Source organism: Juglans regia, chromosome 2 (assembly GCF_001411555.2).
Source record: "Juglans regia cultivar Chandler chromosome 2, Walnut 2.0, whole genome shotgun sequence".
Classification (NCBI taxonomy): domain Eukaryota; kingdom Viridiplantae; phylum Streptophyta; class Magnoliopsida; order Fagales; family Juglandaceae; genus Juglans; species Juglans regia.
In genome coordinates this window covers 33,917,210-33,943,842 of record NC_049902.1, presented here as the reverse complement: position 1 = coordinate 33,943,842, position 26,633 = coordinate 33,917,210, and the positions used below count along the sequence as shown (strand labels likewise).

Below are 26,633 nucleotides of genomic sequence, written 5' to 3'. Positions count from 1 at the left end.
AGTCTTAAATACGGACTCTCGAGTAACTGAAGTGTTTGACTGTTTTATGCTTCTATCTGGAACCGACGTCGTTTAGAGTTGCTGAGTTAAGCAGATGAGGACGAAACGATAAGTTTGACGCTGGAGGTTAAGTGCACCGTTTAGTTTATATTCAGATGTTATTTCCTTAAGAAAATGTAACGCGCACCGTTTTTGGAGAATGAACAACATCCAAACGTGCGTTTTATTAGTATGTTATTTTCCTTCTATCTTGTTGGGTTGTGTTAGCACAGTCCCTAGTTTGTTAGAAGTTAGTGGAGGAATCCTGAATTATAGTGGAGTCGAGCACCAGTGCAGTGCAGGCTCATTCTGGAATATTGCCTAAGCTTTCTTTGTAGTTGAATTTTCTGTATGGAGGTTGGTCGACCTCTATCGATGAATGGTGTGGCTCTGAGGCCTTTTGGGGGATGATGGTGGACTGGGCTTCAGTTGGGCTTTTCCTATAGTCCAGTAATTACTCCAGCCTAATGGCAGAGTCAGGCCCTACGCTGCTCTTCTAATACGACTAATGATCCAATTTTTAAAATAAAAAATTTAGATTTGAAACCTCACTTCTCATATGTAAAAAAGAAAGAAATGTATTCATCGTTTCATACTATATATTTTATTTTTTTATTGTTTTAATTTTAATTTTATTCTTATTAAATTAATTAAGTTGTTCTATTTATTATATATACATTACATATTTATTATAAGAAAATGAAGAAATATTAAAATTATAAATTTTTCTTATAGAGTAAATTAAATTATGTCAACAATGTAAAAGATAAAATAAAATATTTAGCTTATATGGCAAAGTGTGATGCTACAGATCCTCGTTGAGAAAAAAGATCATCGTCGAATAGTTAATTTTTTTTTTCAAAATGCTTTAAATATTTTTTAAAAATATAAACAAATTATAAATTTATTAAAAAACTTTCTTTATTATTAAATAAAAAAAAGAATTGATGACATTCCTCGGTGAGAATAGTATTTCCCTATCACAGATGACCTTTGTCAGTTTGTCATGCTCGGCTTCTTGTCAATGCTACTGAAAAGCGTGCTACACAAGGTGCAGGTCGAGTCAAGTCAAAGTGTTCAAAGAAATGAATTATTGTGAAAATTTTGTACTACTTTTTATACAAAAAAATTGATAAATATAAAGTATTTTGAAATAGACTTTACACAATAATGATGTAAAATGAGATATATTCTCATAAACTATCTTATAAAATTAATATTATTTTATAAAAATATCCTTATTTTACAATATATATCGTGTAAAGTATTATAAAATGTGTTGTGAGTATCATTTTCCATTATATAAATATCACTGCATCAATAATTAAGGTTGTAAATATTTCCACAAATCAAACTGGTGTTTGGAATTGACCAGGCATCACCAAACTTCACAACTTCAAGAAATTGGCTATTTCTGTCGATCAACACCAAAATTACAACTTCAGTATTATTTTAATAATTTCGATCCGAAATATTTTGTGAGTTCTCACAACATGAAACATGTAAAATAATTTAGGCCTACTTTAGTTACGCATGAGATATTTTGTTGAAAGTTAAATTAAATATTATTATATTATAATTTTGTAATATTATTTCTGTTTTAAGATTTAAAAAAATTAGATTATTTATTATATTTCGTGTAGAAGTTTGAAAAAAATTATAATGATTGAGTAATAATACACACAACATTTTTCACAATGAAAAATTCTATATATCACACTGTCATCCTACTTTCATCTTACTAAGTAAGATGTGACACATTTACCATCATTGAATGATCATTTATAAAATGCTTCTTTATAATCTAATGGTGATGAATGCGTCATATCTTACTTAATAGAATGAAAGTAGAATGAGAGTGTAATGTATAGTATTACTCTTTCGCAATACATAATGTAAAATGAGGATACTTTGTAAAGTAGTGTTACTTTTATATAATATTTTACACTAATATTCCTCATTTTAAAATATGATTATGAAATATATTGTGAAAAATATTGTGTGTTTATCATTTGAGTCGTGCTACATAGAAACTTCACACTCTACACACTATTTAAAAATATGTGATTTTATTATTTTATTCTCATATTTAAATCACATATTTTTAAGAGTGCATGTGGTGCTTATGTTTAAAATTTTTCTTCAATTTTTTGCCCAAAAGTTTCCTTTTACTTTTTAAGCATGTTTCACCTTACATTTTGATTTCTTTAGGCCGTTTGGCATGCAGTTGTCTCGTTTCCTTCCATTTTATTTTAATATTTTAATATTTTTTAAATATAAATATTTTATAATTTATTTTTCATATTTTTTTTATCAAATTATTATTATTTTTAACTTTCATATAGAACATAAAAAATAATTCAATATTTTTAAATTTTATAACAAAAATAATATTAAAAATCATATTTTAACAATATTTTAATTGTATAATATTTTTACTTAACTCTCTTCTCTCTCATTTTCTAAAATTCAATAAAAAATTTGACTCAAACTATTTTATTACTATTCATAAACTATTTCATTATTAGTTATATATTTATTATCTCATTTACTCGGTTTATGTTTGGCTTCCCCATGAACATGTTTAACAACACACACAGCAAAACAATTGATCCTTGATCTAATATCTGAGATGATCATCCCAAAGTAACTGTCATCATCCTTTTGTTCTTGAATGTTCATGACAACTTTTTTGGAATCACCTTCTAATATAACCCTTCTCATACCCACCTCAATCTCAAAGTTTATTGCTATTAGTGCTCCAATTGCTTCAGCTATTAAAGGGTCAGTACAAAGTGATTGTTTCTTCCTCATGGTAGCCAACAGCCAGTGAAGAAGAAACAATCACTTTGTATTAAAGGGTCTCTCCACAGGCCAGTGAGTAACAAAATGTACATGATATCCAGCCAAGGTGCCATAACTGCCGGTCGAATTGTATAAAAAGCATCTATTAAAAGCAGCTGCCCCTTGACTTTTCCAATAATCGTGCAGTATTTTTGTAGAGAAAATGATTACAATTCACCAATCAAGAAAATGAACTTCTGTGCCTTTCAAAATGGAAGATGATATTATCTATTTTTGTAGAGAAAGTTTGAGTATATGCTGAATGAGTTCTTCACGTGAGTTTGTGTTTGAGTATATTCCGATTGAGTTCTGCATGTGATTTTGCAAGAATATGAACAAATCCCTCTCATTTTGCTTTTCCAAACAATTAGAAGCTTCCACAACATATTTGAACTCTTGTCCATAAAGATGTGTTGCACATGCAGCTTTATAAGTCAGGAGCTGCAAATCACCTGTGGCAAGTAAAAACAAAACAACCAATTTTTAGCTAATTTGGGTAAAAGAAGTCGATTGAAAGTACACCATTCACGTCCACTGAGACATTGCAATGCAGATCTAATCTCTAGATGCATTATTATTAGGAGATCCCCTTGTAGGTCATATTCAACAGTTAGTCAATGTGGGAAGCCCGGTTTTTCTCACAATATGCATTAAGGGGAACCTTAGCCAATCACAGCTAAATCAATCCAACCGCATGAGACCAATTTACTAAGTTATGTGCATTAGGGAGAGCTTTAGCCGATCAAAAATAAACCAATGGAGCTGAATCAAACTGATTCACTAAGTTGGCTAACAATATTCCAATTAAATTGGTTGTTGTCCAGTTCAGATGTTGCTATTTCTATCCTCTACTTTAAGACCAAATACTAAACAGATTGCGATTGCATGCACATCAATCACGGCATAAAAATTTCATCATGGTTAAATAACTTTGGCTTCCCAGACAAGTTCAGAAGCAACAGCACAAAGTGATTTTCTTTATTTCAACAGCATGATACGGGTAGCACAAAGTGAAGCAGTTTTCTTTATATGAATCATGGAAGGTACCTGCCGCAATTTCTGATTCAAGAATGGTTTTAGTGAAGTGACGTGTCAACCACCATCTGCATCGAAGCCTCCAACTCTTTCCTGATTGCCCCTCTGTAAATATCCTGGGGGTCTTACTAAAATGAATAGAGTCAGGTTGCTCCTGCATATCTTCGTTTTCATTCTTGCACACAGACAATCGATCCTCTTCACATTGAGAAAGTTTGATGAAACATGAAGCAAACTCTCTCCATGTATTATACTCTGCATAGGTAGCATCTAAATGCAAAGCTATCATTTCCAATAGGGATTCAAGACCATAATCCCCTGCAAAATATCAGGAGGAAGAAATTATACTTTCTTAGTAATCTAGTTAAGGACAGTATTGTCATCTTAAAATGACAGTGAATTAAATGAAAAAGTAATAATAGTTTGGTTCAGTATGAAAATATCAAGTATCAGCCAACCAATTTTTGGTCTACCATCCACTGGTACAGTGGTTACATACTAGAGTATCCTATTTTCATCGTTTCATTATATTTATTACTTATTAAAAAATGGTTTTAAAACTAGGGCGGAAATTTTACAGCTTGATCACCAAGAGAAGGGAATTAAACGAAAACATTATGTCTCATCCAGAGTGTATCGAAGATCATGACTCAGAATGATGAAATACCACTTTGATGCATCCTGACAAGCTTCGCCAATGAATGGGAACATGTTGGGTCCCTCTTTAGGATATCCTCAAAGCAGGCAGAGAGCACGGCAGAGTTGTTGGAATTAAAATGTTCCAAAAGACTAGCCTTCAACCTGCAGCATATGTGTTTTTATTGGTGTCAAGACCTCAGGGCGTGAGTAACAAGGGTGAACAAGTACATAATTACAAACAAGACCACAAAAAGAGCAACAACAGAATTTGGAGCTAAGAGATACTTTTTTTTATAAGTATTCGAGTCGTTTCTGCAGGTGGATTAAGAATACCCAAAGACATAAATATTTTGTCAAAAAAGGTATAAGTCTAGTGACTGTTTCAAGAAGACCCACTTCAATCAACTTTATTGCACTGCCTTAGTGGTGCCTTTGAACTTTGCTTGCAGTGCCACCATTCTGAACGTCAAGCTCATCACATTGTCATTTGAGACAACGCAATCACATTCCCAGTTTTCACTGGTTGGTGACATTCCATACGTCAAGCTCATCACATTTGTCATTTGAGACAAGATAATCACATTTTCGGTTTTCACTGGTTGGTGAACTGCCTTGGCTAGGTTATCCATTAAAAGAAAAAGAGATCAAACCATCCACTTCATTTCAGTACAGAAATCTCCCACAATGCAGGCCGACTGACCTGAACAAAGTTCTATACCAAACCATAACAGCATCCTACCAGTTTTAAGCTGGCACCACCACCGAAGGCAATAGACCTCCAACATGACAAGCACCACCGCCACTTCCTATGGTCAAAGCCTGTGGCAGCCATTCTTTAATTGTTTTAATCCTATGCTTTCTCAAGCAATCAGATGAACTTAAATCTTCTTTACCAATCAAATTAATTTCAATTTTCTTTCCCATGTAGAATGTTTTTATCTTTCCGGACTCCTTTCATTTCTCAGCAATCAGTGAAAGATATCTAGTATGCAAAGGTAATAGTACCTGAAAGGAAGTGCTGCGATTGAATGAGAACAGAGCTTCTCTAGCTCATTTAGGGCCTCGTCAACTCGACCACCCATCAGCAACAACTGACATAAAGAAATTAAAAAAAAAAAACTAAGAATAGAGTACTTGAATTTAAGAATGCAAATAAAGAATAATTGCAGCAATTGCAAACCTATACTTAATCGTAGAAATATGAGATTTTTTGTGGTAAAAGAAATTATGTTTTGCAAGGCCGATTGAAGACCTAAATACATAACTGAACGAGTTTTAAGTGAAGAAATTTGTAAGAAAGAAAAGTTGCAGCTCTAGCACACGGGGAATATATAAAAAACCCTTGACGACCAAAATGCATGATGCATGATGCACAGAAGCTTCACTGATAACCATCTGAACCGCTAAGAGAAAGAACAGAAGCTTCACTGATAGCCATCTGCAAGTCAGAAGCAACTGACTGAGAGCAGAGAACCCACGAACATTGTTCATCCTTTAAACACTACACTCCCTTCTAATACATTTTTGGCTGAAAGAGAAATTTAATAACACTAGACCATTTTGAAGGACTATCTTTTACCAAAATCTCCTACTTGAGCCTAATAAAGCAAAAATGAAAAAGCCGCACTAATTCCATTATTGACATATGTTAGAAACGAATGAATATTGTGGATCAATTCAAATTCTATTAGATCTCATAGGAGTTGAAAAGTTTGTTTGCAAAATATAGGAATAAATATTTAAATACCTGTATCAAAGGGAGTAAGGCCTCTGACAAAGGGGGTGTTGAGTGAAGAGCCTGTTGAAAATACTTAACTGCATCCATATAATAGTCATTAAGCATTTTCCTATGCAAATTGATGAAGTCCTCAGGATTCTCTGGAGGGTGCGGCAATTGAAAGGGCAGCAGCCAGGTATCGATGCCCCCTTAGTCAAGAGAGATAAATTCAGTGGATAATAATTTTTAATAAGTAATTCAGATCTTTCTCCTAATGTAGTTGATTACTTCATGAAAACTTCGGGATTGGGGGAAGGGCAAAAATACTCCTAATATATATATATATATATTAGCTAGAGATAGCATTTAGTAGCAATTTTCTTAGTCCAGGAATTTAAAATTGGTTAATACACTTGTTAGAATACTTAGCTTCTGTGTGTGTGTGTCGAAGTTCATAATAGAAGTTCATAATAGATATATGTGCCCCACTGCGTGGGGGTGGAGGTGGTCCAATGAGGTAATTAAGGAGTAAAACCTAACAACACTAAAAAAAATGAATAGGATTTAGAACTTACAAAGGGTAGATAAATTGGAAGCATACTGCATATAATCACCATGATTAGAGGTTTCATTTCCAGTATTTTCATCAGAGTTCATCGAAAAATCTTGAGGCTGGAAGTTCTGCGTATGATTTTCTCCTTGCAGACCAACATCAACATTCATAGATGCTTCTCTGGATTGATTAATATCAGCATCCCCAGATATTTGTTTATTATTCTTAACAGAGGTTTCTGAATCATGTCGAGAGGGAATATCTGCCTTGTAAGTATCATTTGCATTATCCCACTCAGAATTTCCGACTGAGTTGATGAATCTTGTTCCCAACATGTCCGAGCGCCTGGGGGAGTAAAACTGGTCTGAATCTCCCCACTGCATCTCTTTTGGGATAGTTGAGTACCAAAGTTGATAGAATGTCAAGCCCAAGAGCATATTTGAAATAGGGACAGCACCAAGTTCACGTTCTTGCTTAAGGCTGAAAAGAAAAGTGATAAATGACTGAAACCCAACATTGCTAATTTCTCATTAAGCCATTCATACTCTTCCTAGAATCATGCCATTGTTCAGCATCCATGTAAAACTTATTACCAAAGAAGGCCAAAACTTATTAGTGATTCAACCAAAGCAAGAGTACAACTGTTTCTGAAGACGCTAATCATGTCCTCTGACAGGAGACCATATTACACACACACACACACACACACATATATACATGTATATTGTGCAATTGCATCAAGGTATGCAAACACATTTTTTCAAGACCACATAATTCAAATAAAGAACATTGCAAACTCAAGAAGTTGAGAGATTAAAAAAAAAATGTTTATAGAAATATAATCAATCTTATTGTGCTTTTTGCCTTCATTTCATGTTGCAAAAAAAGTAACTAAATTAATACGGTTATTTCAACCTATGGGAATAGAATATATTTAAATTCACAATTAGCTCTCAAGCTTCTTTTTTTTTTTTTTTATAGAATATATTTTCAACCTACAAGCTCTCAAGCTTGTTAAAAAGAAGGTTAACATGTGGTACACACAGCAATAGAACTCTTCACTCTTAACTATAACTGATTAATTAGCTTTTTTTAAGCTTTGTTTTTATCTCATCCCCCTCATAAAGGATGTCTTAAGATTTCAAAAGGGAGCACACTAAGAAAACACCTATAATATACTATAGATACCAGCTCAGCCTAAAACAAAATTCAAATGCTATCTACAATATGTTATGGTACTTGGCCATGCCTATTTTTTAATAAAGTTCTTACTACTGATAAAAAAAAAATGTTATGGGTACAACTTATTAGCTTTGAGATGCAATCAGACAAGGGATTTTTCAAAATCTAGTTACATTTCAAAAGGAACCTTGCTAAGACTCTGCCGGCCATTGCATTTTTTCTAATTGGCAGCATCTGGTGGATCTTACACCACAACCTTGCCCTCTATCATATTCTTAAAGGAGCAGGTGTGGCCATTGGAGCTAGAGCTCATTGGCTTATGGATTAAAAATTTTGGCCACAATTTTTAATTCCAGTAATCCACAAAAGCTCATGCAGCATTGCACAAACCACATCGTTGAGATATAAGAAGAACTCCCCACAAGGTTAGGCATCAGAAACTGAAGCTTCAACATCACAGCTACTAGGCACAGGAAAAAAATGATAACCTTACCAAAGGGCAGCCTGATGTGCTTCCTCAATATTATCATGCATAAGACAGAACAGGATGAACTCCGAGTGAACCACAAATTTATCCTGCTCAACAAGAAAAAATAGACGTGAGAAACGTCAGCCTTTTGAAGTGAGTCAAGTGAGATATTTGATATAATGTAAGCCCAAAAGGCCTCCGCTTATCAACTAAAATCCTTCAAAATATGCACTTTGGTGCATCAACTTCCCCACCATTGGAATCTATATTTAGACAATATGCTTTTCAGAGATTCATCCCATGATGGGAATGTGCAAAAGCCTCTGAAATAATTCAAGATACCAACCTCCTTTTGTAGATCTAAAAAAGAGGATCCCAACTCTCATTTCCTCAAACATCAAAAGAAAATTTTCTTTCTACTTCACCAAAAGAGTTTATGCAGACATACAGGTACAACCAAGTATAAATGTATCAATCAACACAACTTTTTTCAAGTAAATGTATCAATAAACACATTACAGGAACATTATCTGAGTCTATCCAAATCCTGAACTTTGAGTGTAGTTCAGGATCAGCTTAGCTTGTCTCTGGTCTACGGAGGGAAAATGTCTAAACATATCCATTATCAACATCGGTTAGGGAGGCGGTGATCAAAAAGAAGAATAATAATTTTTTTTTTTTATCAAGTATAGCACGCAAGACTTGACTCTTCTGATTTTTCTTATTTTTCTAATAGGTGAAATAATTTTTTTTTTTTTGGATTGATAAGTAAGAACTTTATTCAAATAGGTGAAAGAAATTTTATTTATGGGATCAAACGCAACACTTGACTCTTCATATTGGCCTGATTACAAAATGCGATGACTAATATTATAGTCTCGATAGGAAATTTCTCCTCTATAAAATATCTATTTGCAGTGCGGTTTGCATTGTCTATGTTTATTTCATGAGAAATCTCTTGCGCTTCTATAAATTCCCCTCCTTCCATCGGAAACCCCTTTTCAATTACTACAAAGAGTAATTGATAAGACAAAGAACTACAATCCATATCCTGAATCCAGGTAATGTGATATCATTGGGAAAAAAAAGTAAAATAAAAGGACAGCTTGAAATACGATATACTCATTCTTGAAAATATCACAAACACTTAATGTCGATGATTCTGAGATATTTAAGATCAAGTTTCCAGACATTACCTCTATTGGGCAATCTTTCATTGATCCAATCTTTCTCATCCAAACGTCATAAATGTTCTTAATCCTGCTGGGGTTGATACGATCACTTTTCATATACTTAAGAAGCTCCATTGAAACCTAAAAGTATTGGTAACATATATGAGTGGGTTCTATAATTTCAGAATCATGATATCAATGTCAAGATGTATCAAGTATAAAATGAGTAGCTTCAAGAAGAACCCATTAAAAAAATATACAAGTGAACCTGAAACTTATATATTTATATATATAAGTATATATGAAGTCTTAAGAATACATGCATTATATATATCATGCAAAGAAAATCTGCAGTAGAATTCAGACCAAAACAATCGAGCATTATGTCATTAGTTAGCCAGGTGCTATTGGTTCTATATATGAAAATGATTGTATACTCAATATAATCAGAAGATGATTTAATTCTAGAGGGCTAAAACAAAGCTCAAGATCCTAATCAAATAATAGGAAAAACCACTGCTCCTATGAGAATGATATAATCAGACCAAATTTGAACTTATATCAGGTCTTAAACATTTGTCAAACAGCTCGAGTAACAATAGTGGATTCCCACTTCGAGGGGGGTGACCTCCAGCCTCCAGGAAACGAGAGAGATTGAGAGATGAAAGGAATTCTGTATATTGATAGTTCTTGCATAAAGGAAAATAACTGCCCACCACACTACATATAGACTCTGACAAAATAACAGAAAAGGAAATAAAGACAAGCCTCACTGAGCTAAGCACCTAAGGAAATAACAGACGAATTACTCTAAAGCATTACAGGCGGAAATACAAACATAAGTTGGGCCTTATACCCAGACAGACCTTTCGGCCTTAACCCATACAACTAATTGACTCACTTAAGTTTATTCTGCAGCCCACTAGTATTCAGGCCCATCCTCTGGCTGACGGCCCCCAATACAATCTCCCCCAAATCACCCAACTTCAAATTAGGGTTACTATGCGATTTCACCCCTTCTCAGTCTCGAACTCCCCCCTTCACCACCTCAAGCGGCGCCCTGGTAGCCCCCATCCGCAGAGCCTCCCCTACATGTCACAACATTGAATACACACATAATCTTCTTCTGTTTCAGTACAGGGTAGCTCTCGCCTATTGAGTCACAAAGACCTATAACCATTATACGAACGTACTAAATTATCGAGGTGTGACAAACAATTCAAACATAAGCAACTAAGAAAATATTAAAACTGCCAGGCCAGAAAACTAGCTTCAAAACCATACCGAATACTTCAAACGATTGTTTGCGGGAGATCTGTCCTTGCATGTCCCTTTTAAGAACATGCTCAGCACGCCGCCTAATTCTATCCAATTTTGCTGTCTCGTGAGCTTGCGCAACAGATAGCATAACCTGACACGATTTTCCCATCTCACAATCTTCGAGCCAGTCCTTGGGCCAAGTCCTAGAACGGAAGATGGCTTGGTCAAAGATAATATAATCCTTTTGACGAGTTTGTCTTGCATGGCGTGCGCATTATCCACGGTTTTATTTAACTTTCTTTTCCGATTTTTGGCTCTTTCAGCACCGTCTTCTAATTTTACTTCTTGAGCTTCCAACATTAAGGAGTCCGAATCCATACCGAACCAAACAACTGTCAAAAGTACTTTTCTGCAGATAACTCAAAAAACACGTCTTCCAAAAATGCTGCTGCGAAGAGATCAACTCAAAATGATTCATCACAAGTTTCAAATGTAAATTAAAATGTAACAGGTGATGATAAGAGGTAACAGATGATGATAAGATTAGATAACATCATTTGCTGTAAACTTGTAACATATTTCATTTATAAATAATCCTGTTGAGCTCCCAAATGCTTTCCAACTTCAGAAACTTTATAGAAGCAAACACAGTTTCTACAATTAAAAAACAAGCTAACATACCTTTAGTAATAGACATACCAATAACAAAGAAGAAAAGTTAAAACTCAGCATCTGAAGCCATTATCTTCCCAATCCTGTTTCAAGTTCTATTGCACAGAAACAGGATTGACTACCATCCTAGCTTCAGGAATGGTACGCATAATTATCTCCACTTATAACAGGTTTTATAAGGACCTCTCTTTCTCAAGAAGCCATACATTTGGATAATGCAGGCCAGTCACTACACGATGAGCAGTACAGGAAATCTCAAACCTTTGTAACTAAAATATTACTCATTTCATAATCATCAAAGACAATATTGCAAACAATTATCTCTATCATGGGTGCATGCATGTTTATAGGGAATTCAATCAGGTGGCAGCAGGCTATTTTGCTCATATCGGTGTTCAAGGGATCATTGGAGTTTTTCGATGGGCAAAATAATGGAAAATCATGGTATTTTTCAGAACTTGTTAGATTTCTGGGTATTTGTGATAGCCTCCAGTAAGAAAGTTTCATGTGCCATGATTTTTGGTACTCCATTAATTTGGATGCAACTCCGGTCGATGTAGCAATACTACTCCATGATTTCTTGTTTTCAATATGCAATCATTTATAGCTTCATTAAAAAAAAAAAAATGAATTATGTGTCCTCTCTTATTTGTGACGTTTTGTCCCCATCATGTCAAGATAATTAAGGAACACTAATTATATTCTACATGATTAATTCTTGTATTATATTATGACCACCATAAAAATATAATATACATACAAGTTTAAATGGGAAGACAAGCGGTCGGTAGAGCTGATTATTTCTAAAGAAAACAACATAATTAGTTAAATTGTCACCTCATATTTCTATATTGTGACCTTTAAACTAAATTAGGGTACAAGATGACACAAGCCAACTTAATTTTTGACATTTCACATGTCTTTTTGCTTCGAATTTAAGAGAAAAAATAATAAGTTCATGCTATTATTTATTGGGGGTACCCCAAAACAATAGGACTTTACAGTTTATAAGCATTATAATTTAATGCATCAGATTGATCAAGAAGTCATTACATCTAGAACATGACGATAAGAGAAACCTTAATGATTAAAAGTGTATGAACCACATTAATTTGATGGAAAATCAAATAATTTAGTGATCCACAATTTCTTATATAATATGCAAAACATCATGACATATGATAAAGGGAATGATACCTACCTACTTTATATATAGTCATTTTTATTATATATAATCATTCCATCATTCCATCATTCCAATATGCAGTACATGTGACTCACTTGAGTCTTTTCTCAAACACCTTCCAGCCATTTAAACCCCTAAAAACCAGATCAACCCCGCGCTTATATAAACCCCTAAAATTCTGTACTGGAACGGAAAAGAAATGAAACCAAGGAGTTGAGTATTAAGTATGATTCGATAAATGAAAACAAAAGCACCCTTCATAAGAGAAAGCTTTGAAGAAACGTTGATATCTCTTATCAGCCACTCAAAAAGAAAAATACCAGAAAATTTGAGAACACAGGCACATCATTAAATCATTTCCCATTACAGGAAAGGCAGAAAACTCTGTTTCTCTTTGATCCCTTGGATCCAAAGCAAATTGAGAAAGTGAGAGATGCGTATGAATAGAGAGAAAAGAGAGATGGATAAGAGGGATAGATGGAGACTAACATGAATGACGAAACTGCTAACGGCGATAGCTAAGGACTGCGGCGGCGCAAAGGGAGAGTGAGAGAACAAAGAGAAGAGCTGGCGACAGAGACAGAGACGTGGGGGGGGGAGGTGGGGGGGGGTTGTTCAGAGCATATTCATATATGCGCATTGGGGCTGGGCTGTAAATGTACCCGTTTCTTCGATAGCCCACTCGATACTCGTTCAGTTAAACTCAAATCGAACTCGACTCGCGAAAAAATAAAACTCATTCGTAAAAGTATATATTTACTCGAATTGTAAATGACACATATCTGATAAAACTCAACTCAATTCAGTTAAGGCTCTCTCGTTTATGCTCGAGTTGACTCGTTAACTCGACTTGATTAAAACTCATTCATATATTAATAAATATATACATACACCTATGTGTATATACACATATATATGTAGTAACTAATAATATAAGTATACCACTTTTATAATTAAATATATAATATGTAATCTAATTACTTATGTCTATATAATGAATATACTTCATAAGTATATTTTATAATTTGTATAATAATTAATAGATAAAATTTAATAATTTCATATACTAATACGTGAGAATCATATATGAAATAAATATGTGCTATCATATTAAGTGTATGTATTAATAATATATGTAAGCATATAATATATTATTATTTTGGATAAATATCAACTAGTTAGATATTAATTACTTATAAATTTTTTAAAATTTTATAATTCAATAGAGATTCTACTTGTTAGTTGTATAAATTTAATATTAAATTATTTATTTATTTATTTATTTTATTAATTATTAAATCATATTCAAAAAATAAAAAAAATACATAGTTCGAGCTGGAACTTGGCTTGACTCGAATTCGTTTGTAGGACAAGCTCGAGCTCAAGCTCGAGTTGAGCATTTAACTTATTGAGCCGAGCTTGAATGAAGAATAAAAAAAAATATCGACTTCAAGTATTTTGAATCGAGCCGAGCTCGGTAAGCCAAAGACCAGCTTCACTCGACTCAATTATAGCCCTACACTGGGGGAAGAAATTAAGAAATGATTAGTTGCGGCGGTCTAATATCGCCGTAAATAACTAAAAACGTCTAATAGCTTAAGTTCCGTTTGGTTGTTAAACTTATCTAAGTTCAACTCAGTTCAATTTAATTTTAAACTAAATATAACATCCAAACACTCAACTTTCAAATTATTAAAGTCATCTCAATTCAAAATATCTTTACACGTGGGACCTACAATCTTTTTCAATTCAATACTTATTTACACGTGAGACCCATAATATTTTTCAACTTTCCATAAATACATTTAAACTCATTTTAGATAGACTCTATAAAACTCACTCTACTATCTCAATTCACTACTATTCATAAAGAACTCAACACAACTCAATATCCAAACGCAACTTTAGTAGTCAAAAATATTTGTAACGATGTGATTTTTGCCATAAAAAGTAAGAATTAGCGACAATTTCTTACATGTCGGAAATAAAAGTATGAAAATGTCAAAATTATTTTCTTGCGATAACAATTACGTCGCCGCAAAAAACTTTGTCGCAAAAGGTAATAATTTGCTATCAAATAAAAGTCTCGGAAAAAAATTATCTCAAAGACTACTATTTGTTGTAGTGACGTATGCTCTGATATCATGCTAAAACTCGTATATTGATAAAACCTTCTCTAGGCAGTGCCTCTCAATTTGTACACAAAGATGAAGAGTATTCCTAGACCTAGTACACTGTACAGCTAGTAATATAATTGATTACAGTGGATGATTCGTTGCAGTGATTTTGGAATGTTGTGAGCGTAATGGTGAGTGCTGCTGTGTACGTTGCATGGAGTCGGCGTGGGGACTCGTTGCTTTCTAGTTTCTGCTGCACACACTCGTTGCATTCTGCTGCAGGTCGTGTACTATGATTTGTATGAGGTGCATGGGATGCATGCATGGCTTGAACAAGTCCGGATCCATACCGAACCATACTCTCAAAAGTCCAATTTGTTACACACTGCCGGCGAGAACCTTGACCAGGGAAGGGATGAAGACGGCAATGGGTGTAAGGCACAGGCTGAAGAATCTAGAAGATGGAGATGCCCTAGTCACGTGTGCTACGGATGTGAAGGGAACTATTGAGTACTGCACTGAAACTGAAGTGTAGTGTTGTGTTGAGTCAGTCAAACATTAAGGGTCCTTCGTGGACTGGGTCAGCCGTGTGGGCTGTAGAGTTGTGTTGGGCTTGAGGGGGTTATGTTAGCACAGGCCCTAGTTTGTTAGAAGTCAGTGGAATCTGAATTATAGTGAAATCCCTCGAAGTAGGACCTCTATCAATGAATGGTCTGTCTCTAAGGCCTTTTGGGGGATGATGGTGGACTGGGCTTCGGTTGGGCTTTTCCTTGAATCGAATTTAATAGTCCAATACTTACTTAATAGAATGATAGTAGAATGAGAGTGTAATGTATAGTATTACTCTTTCGCAATACATAATGTAAAATGAGGATACTTTGTAAAGTAGTGTTACTTTTATATAATATTTTACACTAATATTCCTCATTTTAAAATATGATTATGAAACTATATCAATATTTAAGGTTGTAAATATTTCCACAAATCAAACTGGTGTTTGGAATTGACTAGTCATCACCTAACTTTACTTCGACTAAATACTTCAAGAAATTGGCTATTTCTGTCGATCAACACCAAAATTACAACTTTAATATTATTTTAATAAGAAAAATGTTACTTTACTCATTTAAAGAGTCCCCCTGGATTAACGATGACATCAATGTGGTCAATCAACAAGAAGATCATAGTTTAAACCTTAAAAATAGAATGTACTTCCTAAATAGCTAACAACATGCAATTAATGAAACGTATATCAATCTCATTTCTATGTAAAAGTCCACATTGGGATAATGTCTAATATATACTACTCCTAAAAAATTCAATGAACCTGCTCAAGCACACCAAAAATCATATCAAACCATAAAACTCAATATAAAGCTGACTATGCTACCCTTGTCTGCAATATATTCTTTTGAAATTTAAACTTTACAAAGTTTTCACATGAACACATGAACCAATATTGAAACTGGTGAGATATGCATCACCCAGAACTAAATTCCATTAATTTACAGAACCAAATCCAAAACCAAAACCCTAGTTAATTTACAACTAATATACCTAAACCCTAGAGATAACAATAAAGGAATAAACACACAGGAAAAAAAGAAACGTATTCTTAAACCCTAACATCGTAGAGAAACAAGGAGTAAGAAGGGGTCGGTTTGAACAAGATTACCCCTCTCGTAGACTTCTGGACGCGATTTCGTAGTGTCTAGACTCACACCGTCGTGAGACTGAGATAAAAGGTCGTGGGATTGAGATGGGGCAGATCACATTGGGGGGCAAATCACAGTTTAAGCGAATAAAGGTAGGAGAAATCACAAAGATGTTGAGGGAGTGAGTGAATCAAAGAGAAGAATAAGAACCGCGTCTAGAAATCGAGAAGAATCGCATCTATAGAAATCGAGGGTTTTCGCTCCAGCGACACTCACAGAGGAGAAGAAGAAGGGCTGGGTTTTGTGAGGGGACTGAGGGAGGCCTTCACAGTGAAGAAGAAGAAAGGCCATGACGTGAGGGGGATTGACGGTTTCGACGTGAAGAAGAAGAAGAAGAAAATTCATGGGGTTGTTGAAGAAGATTTCGAATTCGAGAGGGAGGCTTGGGGATGAGGGGGCTGAGGTCAGAACCGGTTCGTTGTTAGTGAACCTGGTCTGACACGTAAGGAGTGCAACGGCTAATGCGTGAACAGGGGCTGCTCTCCAGATTTACTCTTTTAATAAACAACGGTGGCAAAGGATATCACAAAACAAAGACAATTAAAAAAAGCAAGCCCCAATTGAAGTTCATAATAGATATATGTGCCCCATTGCCTGGGGGTGGAGGTGGTCCAATGAGGTAATTAAGGAGTAAAACCTAACAACACTAAAAAAAATGAAAAGGATTTAGAACTCACGAAGAGTAGATAAATTGGAAGCATATTGCATATAATCGCCATGATTAGAACGAGGTTTCATTTCCAGTATTTTCATCAGAGTTCATGGAAAAATCTTGAGGCTGGAAGTTCTGCGTATGATTTTCTCCTTGCAGACCAACATCAACATCCATAGATACTTCTCCGGATTGATTAATATCAGCATCCCCAGATATTTGTTTATCATTCATGACAGAGGTTTCTGAATCACGTCGATAGGGAATATCAGCCTTGTAAGTATCATTTGCATTATCCCACTCGGAATTTCCAACTGAGTTGATGAATCTTGTTCCCAACATGTCCGAGCGCCTGGGGGAGTAAAATTGGTCTAAATCTCCCCACTGTATCTCTTTTGGGATAGTTGAGTACCAAAGCTGATAGAATGTCAAGCCCAAGACCATATTTGAAATAGGGTCAGCACCAAGTTCACGTTAATCTTGCTTAAGGCTGAAAAGAAAAGTGATAAATGACTGAAACCCAGCATTGCTAATTTCTCATTAAGCCATTCATACTCTTCCTAGAATCATGCCATAGTTCAGCATCCATGTAAAACTTATTACCAAAGAAGGCCAAAACTTATTAGTGATGCAACCAAAGCAGAGTACAACTGTTTCTGAAGACGTTAATCATGTCCTTTGTCAGTAGACCATATTATACATATATATATATATAATATGTATATTTTGCAATTATATCAAGGTATGCAAACACATGTTTTTCAAGACCACATAATTTTTTTTTATAGGTAAAAAGAAATTTTATTAAACCAAGTAATTAGGCATAGTCCATATACACAGAGAGCATACAAATTGACACTATTTTTTAAGACCACATAATTCAAATAACGAACACTGGAAACTCAAGAAGTTGAGAGATAAAAAAAAAAAAAATGTTTATAGAAATATAGTCAATCTTATTGTGCTTTTTGCCTTCACCATTTTTGCAAAACCAAATCATGTTGCAAACAAAGTAACTAAATCAACATTGTTATTTCAACCTACAGGAATAGAATATATTTGAATTCACAATTAGCTCACAAGCTTGTTAAAAAGAAGGTTAACATGTGGTACACACAGCAATAGAACTCTTCACTTTTAACTATAACTGATTAATTAGCTTTTTTTTTTTAAGCTTTGTTTTTATCTCATCCCCTTCATAAAGGATGTCTTAAGATTTCAAAAAGGAGCACACTACACTAAGAAAACATCTATACTATACCAGCCCAGCCTAAAAAGATTTGAATGCTATCTACAATATGTTATGGTACTTGGCTATGCCTATTTTTTAATAAAGTTCTTACAACTGATAAAAAAAATGTTATGGTACAACTTATTAGCTTTGAGATGCAATCAGACAATGGATTTTTCAAAATCTAGTTACATTTCAAAAGGAACCTTGCTAAGACTCTGCCAGCCATTGTATTTTTTCTATTTGGCAGCATCTGGTGGATCTTACACCACAACCATACCCTCTATCAGATTCTTAAAGGAGCATAAAAAAAGGAAGAGATGCTTTAGATCCAATCAATTTTTAAAACATTGATTTGATGGAAGAATGGGTGAATGAAGAATTTGAGCTTTTTGATAGAGAATATTTGGATTGGGCAAGTATTGAGGAGCCATTAGCCTACTAAATGAGGAAGATAATGATAATATTGGTATTGATGTTGATGATGGTGATAACGTTGATGAAAATATTTTGATTAATATGTTGAATCTTGATCTTTATTGTCTTTTTTATGAGAATGAGTATTTTTTATGACGTGGTGACGATCATGATTTTATCATGATAATGTTGGTGTTTATAACTTTATGTTAGTTGTAACTTAAAACTTAAAACTTGTATTGAAAAGTATTGAGTTTATGACTTATTTTATTGTTATTTTGGAATATAGTTAATGCTTATATATATAATTTATCCATGTATAAATTATTCTGAAACGGTACCAATATCGAAACGGTATCGGTACCGAAATATTATCCCGAAATGGTACACGAAACGGTACCGGTATCGAAACATTTCGTTCCAGTGCCTTGACCGGTATGACTTCCGTTACAGTATTCAAAACATTGCTTTCTATCTTGTGTCATCAGATACCTTGGAATGACAATGATGAACTACTACAACTTGTGTAGTTCAGGTCAGATCTGTGGCATCCTTCTTCTGTAGCTTTTGACTCGTGGAGATCTGTAGATTTGGATGCATCATCTAGCATGACATTCCATGCTAGCATATGTTCAGGTCAGATCTGTAGATTTGGAGATATGCTTTTCAAACCAAAAATAAAACATATTTTAAGAACATAATAATATGGGTTTTTTAGGGTTTTCGGTGCTAGCATTTATCTTTTTCGTTCAAGTTCAGATCTAAAGTAGTTTTTTTAGAGTTTTTTTTTTTTTTCCTTTTATTACTTTGTTGATTGGGGTTTATTTTGGTGAGAATGTTTGAATGAAAGAATATTTGAGGATTATTTTTATGGGTTAGATATGGATTTATAGAATCTTTGAGGAGTATTTTTATGGGTTAGATATGAATTTATAGAATCTTTGATAGGTATATATATGTCTGATTTTCAGGTTTGTCGTTGCTATCACTATTCTGGGTAAGAACTCTTTTTTTCATTTTTTTTCTTTATCATTTATGTTTTGGTTATGTTTAATTTTCATGAAGAAAGAATCTGGCTTTTGGATTTCAACGAGAGATCTTGAATTCCTTGAAGTTTTATGGGTACACTTTGTCAAACATGAAGTATTGAATAAAGGATTGGTTCATTATATTTTTGAAACCTTTTGATCACATGCGGTGGGAATCGTGGGATATTTATACTCTGTTTTATATTATTGTTTATTAATTTTGCCAACAGAAGTAGTTGTATAGGGATATCTAGTTGAATGAAAAGTCTACAAAATATTTGTTAGTATGGGTGTATTTGGAGAAAAAAAAAATGAGAATCCATTTGTGTGCTTGGAATATGGATTCATGGGTTTGTTTGTCTTTCGAATACACTATAGAGTAATAAATTGGTGGTAGAAAATAGTAAGCCTATAATGTATAACTACCTGATAATGTAATATATAGTGAATTGTATTATGCGTTGCATATATTTTACATGATAAATATTGAATTTCTTTTTTTTTTTAGATGCATTTAGTAAAAAAGGTAATTAGTTGTTTCTAACTTTAACTATTTTTTACATAATATTTAGTTTTCCGTTTTGATATATTTTATTATTATGGACAATGTTCAACATGACTTAAAAAAATTTAATTATATTTTGGCTTTATATATAAAAAAATTATGATTTTCAACATTTTTTTTTTAAAATGTAATAGAATATAGGCTTTTAGATATAAAAAAAAAATTATGCTTTTCAACAATATTTTTCTTGAAAAAAAAAGTTTAATAATATAAGCTTTTATAAATAATAAAAAAAAATATCAGATGCAGTCCGAAATTCGAATTTTCAAGTTGTAAGTAAAAAATCTGATTCGTCCAAATTTCGGCTAAGGTCATAATCCGGACTAACCCGAACGGGATATATTTAGGAAGTCTTGCTACACAATTTCTACCACATTCCACATTCTATATTTTAAAAAAAAAATTTATATATTTTTTAATATTTTGTTAAGTTTATTATTTTTAAATTATTTCAAATTTTCTATTCATTATTCATATAATAAATATTTGATAAAAGAAAAAAATAATAAAAATTTTAAAAAATGTGGAATGTGAGGAAATTGTGAAGATTTAGGTCTCGTTTGTATTCGTAACCCATCTCAACCCAACTCATCTAATCTCATCTCATCACATCATTACAATTTTCTTAAATTCTCATACAAAATATATAAACAATTTAATTTTTTTAAATTTCAAAACAACTTACCTAAATTTTTATACAAAATATAATAAATAATTTAACTTTTATTCTATTATTTACAAATCAATTTAATCCATCTCAACTCATCTCTAAATCCAAATCCACATCGGGATATCTCGTCCAAAACTCATATGAACAGTACTAATCAAAATGATGAATTTATCTTGGGTTCGAGTAGTTTGACCGCGCCATAGTGAATAATCCTATCCCAAGATACCATCATGGGCATTGGAGATGGGCTGCATCGGTTACGGGGACTACTCATTTGTGTCGCCATGTGATTTTTCTTTTTATTATTATTATTATTTTTTTTTTTACATTTAAAAAATACGAGTAATCACTTTTCTAAAGGGGCAATTATTGGGTCTGTCGAACTTGATTTATTGTGCGTTGGTACAATTTGATGATCGATAAGAATGTGTTATGACTTTTTAGCAAATTTTAAAGAGGCTTGGGTCATGTTCGCTATAGGGCCTTAAGATAACTCCTTGTACCATCACACGGTTCACACCACATTGTTCCATATGTTTTGCAACAGCAAGGAGGAACTTTTGAAAAATAAATTATTTGTATAGATTCTAAATAGATAATTTTTGCCATTTTTTATTAAAAAACTAAATCACACCTTAAAAAAATGATATTTATATTTAATAAAAAAATTATATAAAATTTATCTATTTAAAATTTGTATCTTAATTAAAAGAGGGAAGCAACTGCAATATATTGGAATAATTCCCATGCTTATTATAATAAATAACAAACTTTTTCTGGTTACATAAAAAATATTTTTACATAATATTTTTACATAATTATATTTTAAATGATTGGTATTTTTATAAAATATCTTATAAAAATAATATTATTTAAGAAAAATATTTTTATTTTATAATATTATTGTGAAATATATTAAAAATATATTGAGTATATCATTGATAATAATATTATATATAATCGTAAATTTTATTATTAAAAAATTATTATTTTTTTATATAAATTCTGTATCTAATTATTTTTTTATACAATTCACGATTAAAACTATTATCTAGAATTTTTTCTTTCTCTTTTGAGCACTGCTACGGGTCTCAAATTCGAGATCTAAAATTTGTCCCGAATGGTGTAATATTTTTTCATATTTTTTTTTTATTTTTTTAATATATTTTTTTAATCATCATAAATATTTAAAAAAAATAAAAAATTCACAATATTATTAAAAAATATTTTTTAATCATTTGATAAAAAATAAAAAAAAAATCCCATTCAGAATAAATTTTGGATCCCGGGACTCAAAGCATTTCTCTTCTCTATTATTGGTCTCTTAGGTAGTGTTTGGATGTTGAAGTGAGTTGAGTTGAGTTGAGTTGAGTTGAGTTGATAAAATATTATTAGAATATTATTTTTTAATATTATTATTATTTTGAGATTTGAAAAGTTGAATTATTTATTATATTTTGTATTGAAATTTGAAAAAGTTATAATGATGAATTGAGATGAGTTGAGATGAATTTAGAAAGCAAACGAAGCCTTAAATGAAATGACCTGTCCTCCAAATCAAAGGGAGTTGGGTGGTTGCTTTTTTCTATGCATTGTTGTTGGATAACGGTCTGTCTGTCCTGAACCCCTTTGGACTCATCGATAAGGCCAAACTGTATGTGATGATTAGATACATTGGCTGACTCAACTACAAGATAAGAATAAAGACCATTACTATTCATAAATCCATACACCACACACCATAATTTTTTTTATTTTTTTTAAATTTTTTTTGGTTTTATTATTCTTAAAATAATTGAATTATTTTACTCATAATTCATATACCACATATTTAATAAGAGAATAAAATTAAAAAAATCATAAAAATAATAGTGTGTGGTGTATGAGACTTAGGAATAGAATTTTTCAAGAATAAAAGATAAATGATTTTGTTTCAAGTCTAGAAAAATATTTTTTAAAAATATTTTTTTAATCACTAAATTAAAAAATTGGAAAAAAATAAAAATCACAACAATCAAAATAAATGGTAAGAATAACATTTTTTGAAAAATAAGTTACACTAAAAAATTGCTATTATTAATTATTAATGATACAAATTCTCCTTTTGTCTATCAAATATATATTTGCAAAAATTCTGATATCATAAAAGACGTGCACAACTGTTACTATATTTGGAATTATTTGTATGGTTTAATCTGATTTCTATGAATAGATAATGTGTTGTTACCCGACAAATAAAAAAGGAGGATGGTTTTTTCTCTTTTATTAGAGTTAAAAATTAAATAAAATATTTTTTTAATATTATTATTATTTTAAAATTAAAAAAAATTAAATTATTTATTATTTTATATAAAAATTTAAAAAAATTATAATGATAAAATAAATGAAATAAAACTATTTATATATCCAAACGAAGCCAAAGATTACATTTTTCATATCTTTACAAATCGATATTACATTTTTGAAAAATGATTAGCGTAATGTCACTTGACAATTCTCTAATTAGCTTTTTAATGAGGCGATTGATAAATATACTTAATTGTGAATTTTTTAATTCCCATATGTCAATATTGCAAAACTTGAAAAATATGATATCAATATGTAAAACCGTTCTTCCATATATAGTCGTTAGATATAATCGACGTGTAGTCGTCCATATCACGTCAGATTTAAAATAAAATTTTTCTCTCTCATTAACTCGGTCTCTCTTTTATCAAGTATCTCCACATCAATCACGTTTGCACACCGTTTGCACCAGACACTTACAACAATCATTTTTCTATGTAAAAACATGAAACTCAAACACTTATTTGAATTTAACGCTTTGTTAAGCATTTAATGTTCACAGGTAGACTCTTATGGATAATAATAAATATTATTGAAGCCAGTTTATACTTTATAGTTACTTTTACATGCACGCAAGCCGGTATAAAAAACATACAAATCAAATTATTTAATATTTGACTTAAAATATTTAAAATTATAAAATTATCTTATAGAATAAATTAAGGTACTGTTTAAATAATAAATTGAGATAAGATGAATTAAGATAAAAGTTAAAAGTTGAATAAAATATTATTTTTAATAATATTATTTTAAATTTAAAAAAAATTAAATTATTTTTATATTTTATATAAAAAATTTATAAATTATAATAATAAAATAAGATGAAATGAAATATTTTTTTATATCAAAATGGAGCTAAATTATGTCAACGATGTCAAAGAAAAAATAAAATATTTAGAAAGGGTGCCGCACATAAGATTCCCCTAAGAATCTACACCCAACACTCGAGTTCTCATCGATAATGATTGAGGTCAAGTCAAAATGTTGATTGTGAAACTTTGGTACTACTTTATTATATAAATATCACCGTATAAATAATGCAAAAAGTTACTTTGTCTCCACATCATTCCATTTGATTATTGGTTTAAATTTTTTTTATTTAGTGATTAAAATAATATTTTTAGGTGCATTAATATTTTTTAATTTTAATAAATATTTAAATATATTAAAAAAATATAAAAAGAAAACACTGAACGATAAGAATAGAACGACATAATAACTCCACTAATAAATAATTAAGATTGTAAATATTTCCACAAATCAAACTGGTGTTTGGAATTGACTAGTCATCTCCAGAATTAAGTTCGACTAACAACTTCAAGAAATTGGCTATTGGCTATTGGCTATTGCTCTTGATCAACACAAAATTACAACTTCAGGATTTTTTTAATAATTTCGATCCAAAATATTTTGTGAGTTCTGATAAGATGAAACATGTAAAATAAGTTAAGATTTAGATACAGAGACGAGATGAAACCATCTCAATTTTAATCGTACAGACAATTACTTTTATATCCAAATAGACATTTTAACGCTGTGTTTAAATATTAAATTGAGTTGAGTTGAGATGATAAAATATTATTATTATTTTGAGATTTACAAATTTTAAATTATTTATTATATTTTATATTAAAATTTAAAAAAATTATAATAATAAATTAAGATGAGTTAAAAATTTAAATCTACTTAGAAAACGATTTAAAATTGTATAAAACGATTTTAAATTGTACTTCACCAAAGTATTGTCGACGCCATTTATACTTTGAAACTTGGAGAAAACCAGGTCAGCTTTTGCAAGCCCGGTAGATCTCGTCGTCTTTGACTTTTTCAGTTCTTCTTTCCAACACCTTCCCCTCACTCCACCTCACCTCGTTTCCAAACCTCACGGCATCTGCGTCCCTCACAATATTTTTTATAATATTTTAATTAATTAAATTTTAAATAAAAAATAATTTATAAGATATTTCTTAAAAAATAATTTAAATTTATAAAAATATTATCATCTTATAATATTATTACGAAATATATTATAAAAATTAAAAATAAAAATTTGGATAGGTAATTTATTAATTACTATTATTTTATATATATATTTATAAATAAAACAAATTCATTACAAATATTATGTAATGATTGGTGGGATCTATATCTATCAAATTTCTAAAAAATTAAAATGATCTTAACACATCTCATTTTTAGATTTAAACACATATAATTTTTAAAAATAATTTTATATCATTTCAATTTAATAATTTTATTATTATTTACAAATTATTACAATAAATCTCATTTTAATTCGATATAATAGTGACTCTGTCTGACGAGATAAAGTGCCCCTCGCTATATTCGGTAGAGGGTCCAAAAAGTACCCTTTTTCTGTTTCCTTTTCGGTTTTTGGTCCAAAAGTCTCCTTTTACTTTTTAAGCATGTTTCACCTTACATTATGATCTCTCTTAGGCATGTTTGGATATGCACTTGTCTTATTTTATCTTATTTTAATAATTTAATATTATTTAAATATAAATATTATTTAATTTAATTTTTATACATTTTTTTTTAATCATTATAATTTTTTTAAATTTTAATATAAAACATAAAATTAATTCAATATTTTTAAGTCTCAAAACATAAATCATATTAAAAAATTATATTTTAATAATATTTTAACTTTATAACAATTTTATTTAACTTTTTTCTCTCTCATTTTCTAAAACTCAATAAAAATTTTAATTTAAACTATTTTACTACTATTCACATATTTCTCATCTTATTCCATTGACTATCCAAACGAGACTTTAGTTATTACCCTTCAACTTCTTTGCGCAATAATCATGTTCCGTTTAGATACTGAAACGGAATATTTCATCTCATCATTACAATTTTTTCAAATTCTCATATAAAATATAATAAATAATTTAACTTTTTCAAATTTCAAAACAATAATAATATTAAAAAAATAATATTCTAACAATATTTTATTCAACTCATCTAAAACCATCTCATCTCACTATCCAAACGAGATATGTCTCTCATCTATTTCTTTTTGCAATAAATGAGGTGATACATTGATCTTCAAAATATATCTTTAAATTTTTATTATCTAGCTTACAAAATTTTAAATGAG

General features: G+C 31.4%; 1 protein-coding gene across 4 annotated transcripts; it reads right to left on the bottom strand.

Moving 5' to 3' along the window:
- Positions 1-2,808: 2,808 nt before the first annotated feature.
- LOC109012625 lies at positions 2,809-13,372 on the bottom strand. 4 transcript variants are annotated; one of them, XM_035687489.1, is made up of 11 exons: positions 13,258-13,372; positions 10,935-11,358; positions 10,552-10,820; positions 9,675-9,791; positions 8,503-8,585; positions 6,850-7,307; positions 6,305-6,483; positions 5,563-5,648; positions 4,586-4,719; positions 3,931-4,236; positions 2,809-3,335 (listed from the first exon to the last, which is right to left on the bottom strand). In XM_035687489.1, exons 4-11 carry the CDS (start codon positions 9,783-9,785, stop codon positions 3,112-3,114), a joined length of 1,581 nt encoding a protein of 526 aa, XP_035543382.1. In that variant the 5' UTR covers positions 9,786-9,791; positions 10,552-10,820; positions 10,935-11,358; positions 13,258-13,372; the 3' UTR covers positions 2,809-3,111. The 4 variants fall into 4 exon arrangements, with proteins under 4 accessions (XP_035543382.1, XP_035543380.1, XP_035543381.1 ...); XM_035687487.1 differs by lacking the exon at positions 10,552-10,820; XM_035687488.1 differs by lacking the exon at positions 10,552-10,820 and having other exon boundaries at positions 10,935-11,355.
- Positions 13,373-26,633: the final 13,261 nt, after the last annotated feature.

Excerpts from the sequence above, each read along its gene's own strand:
- LOC109012625 (XM_035687487.1), bottom strand. The coding sequence starts at position 11,288 with ATGGATTCGGACTCCTTAATGTTGGAAGCTCAAGAAGTAAAATTAGAA. Across the intron at positions 8,586-9,674 it reads TGAAAGATTGCCCAATAGAG|GATAAATTTGTGGTTCACTC; the intron begins GTAATGTCTGGA and ends CTTGTTGAGCAG. Across the intron at positions 4,237-4,585 it reads TGTCAGGATGCATCAAAGTG|GGGATTATGGTCTTGAATCC; the intron begins GTATTTCATCAT and ends GATATTTTGCAG.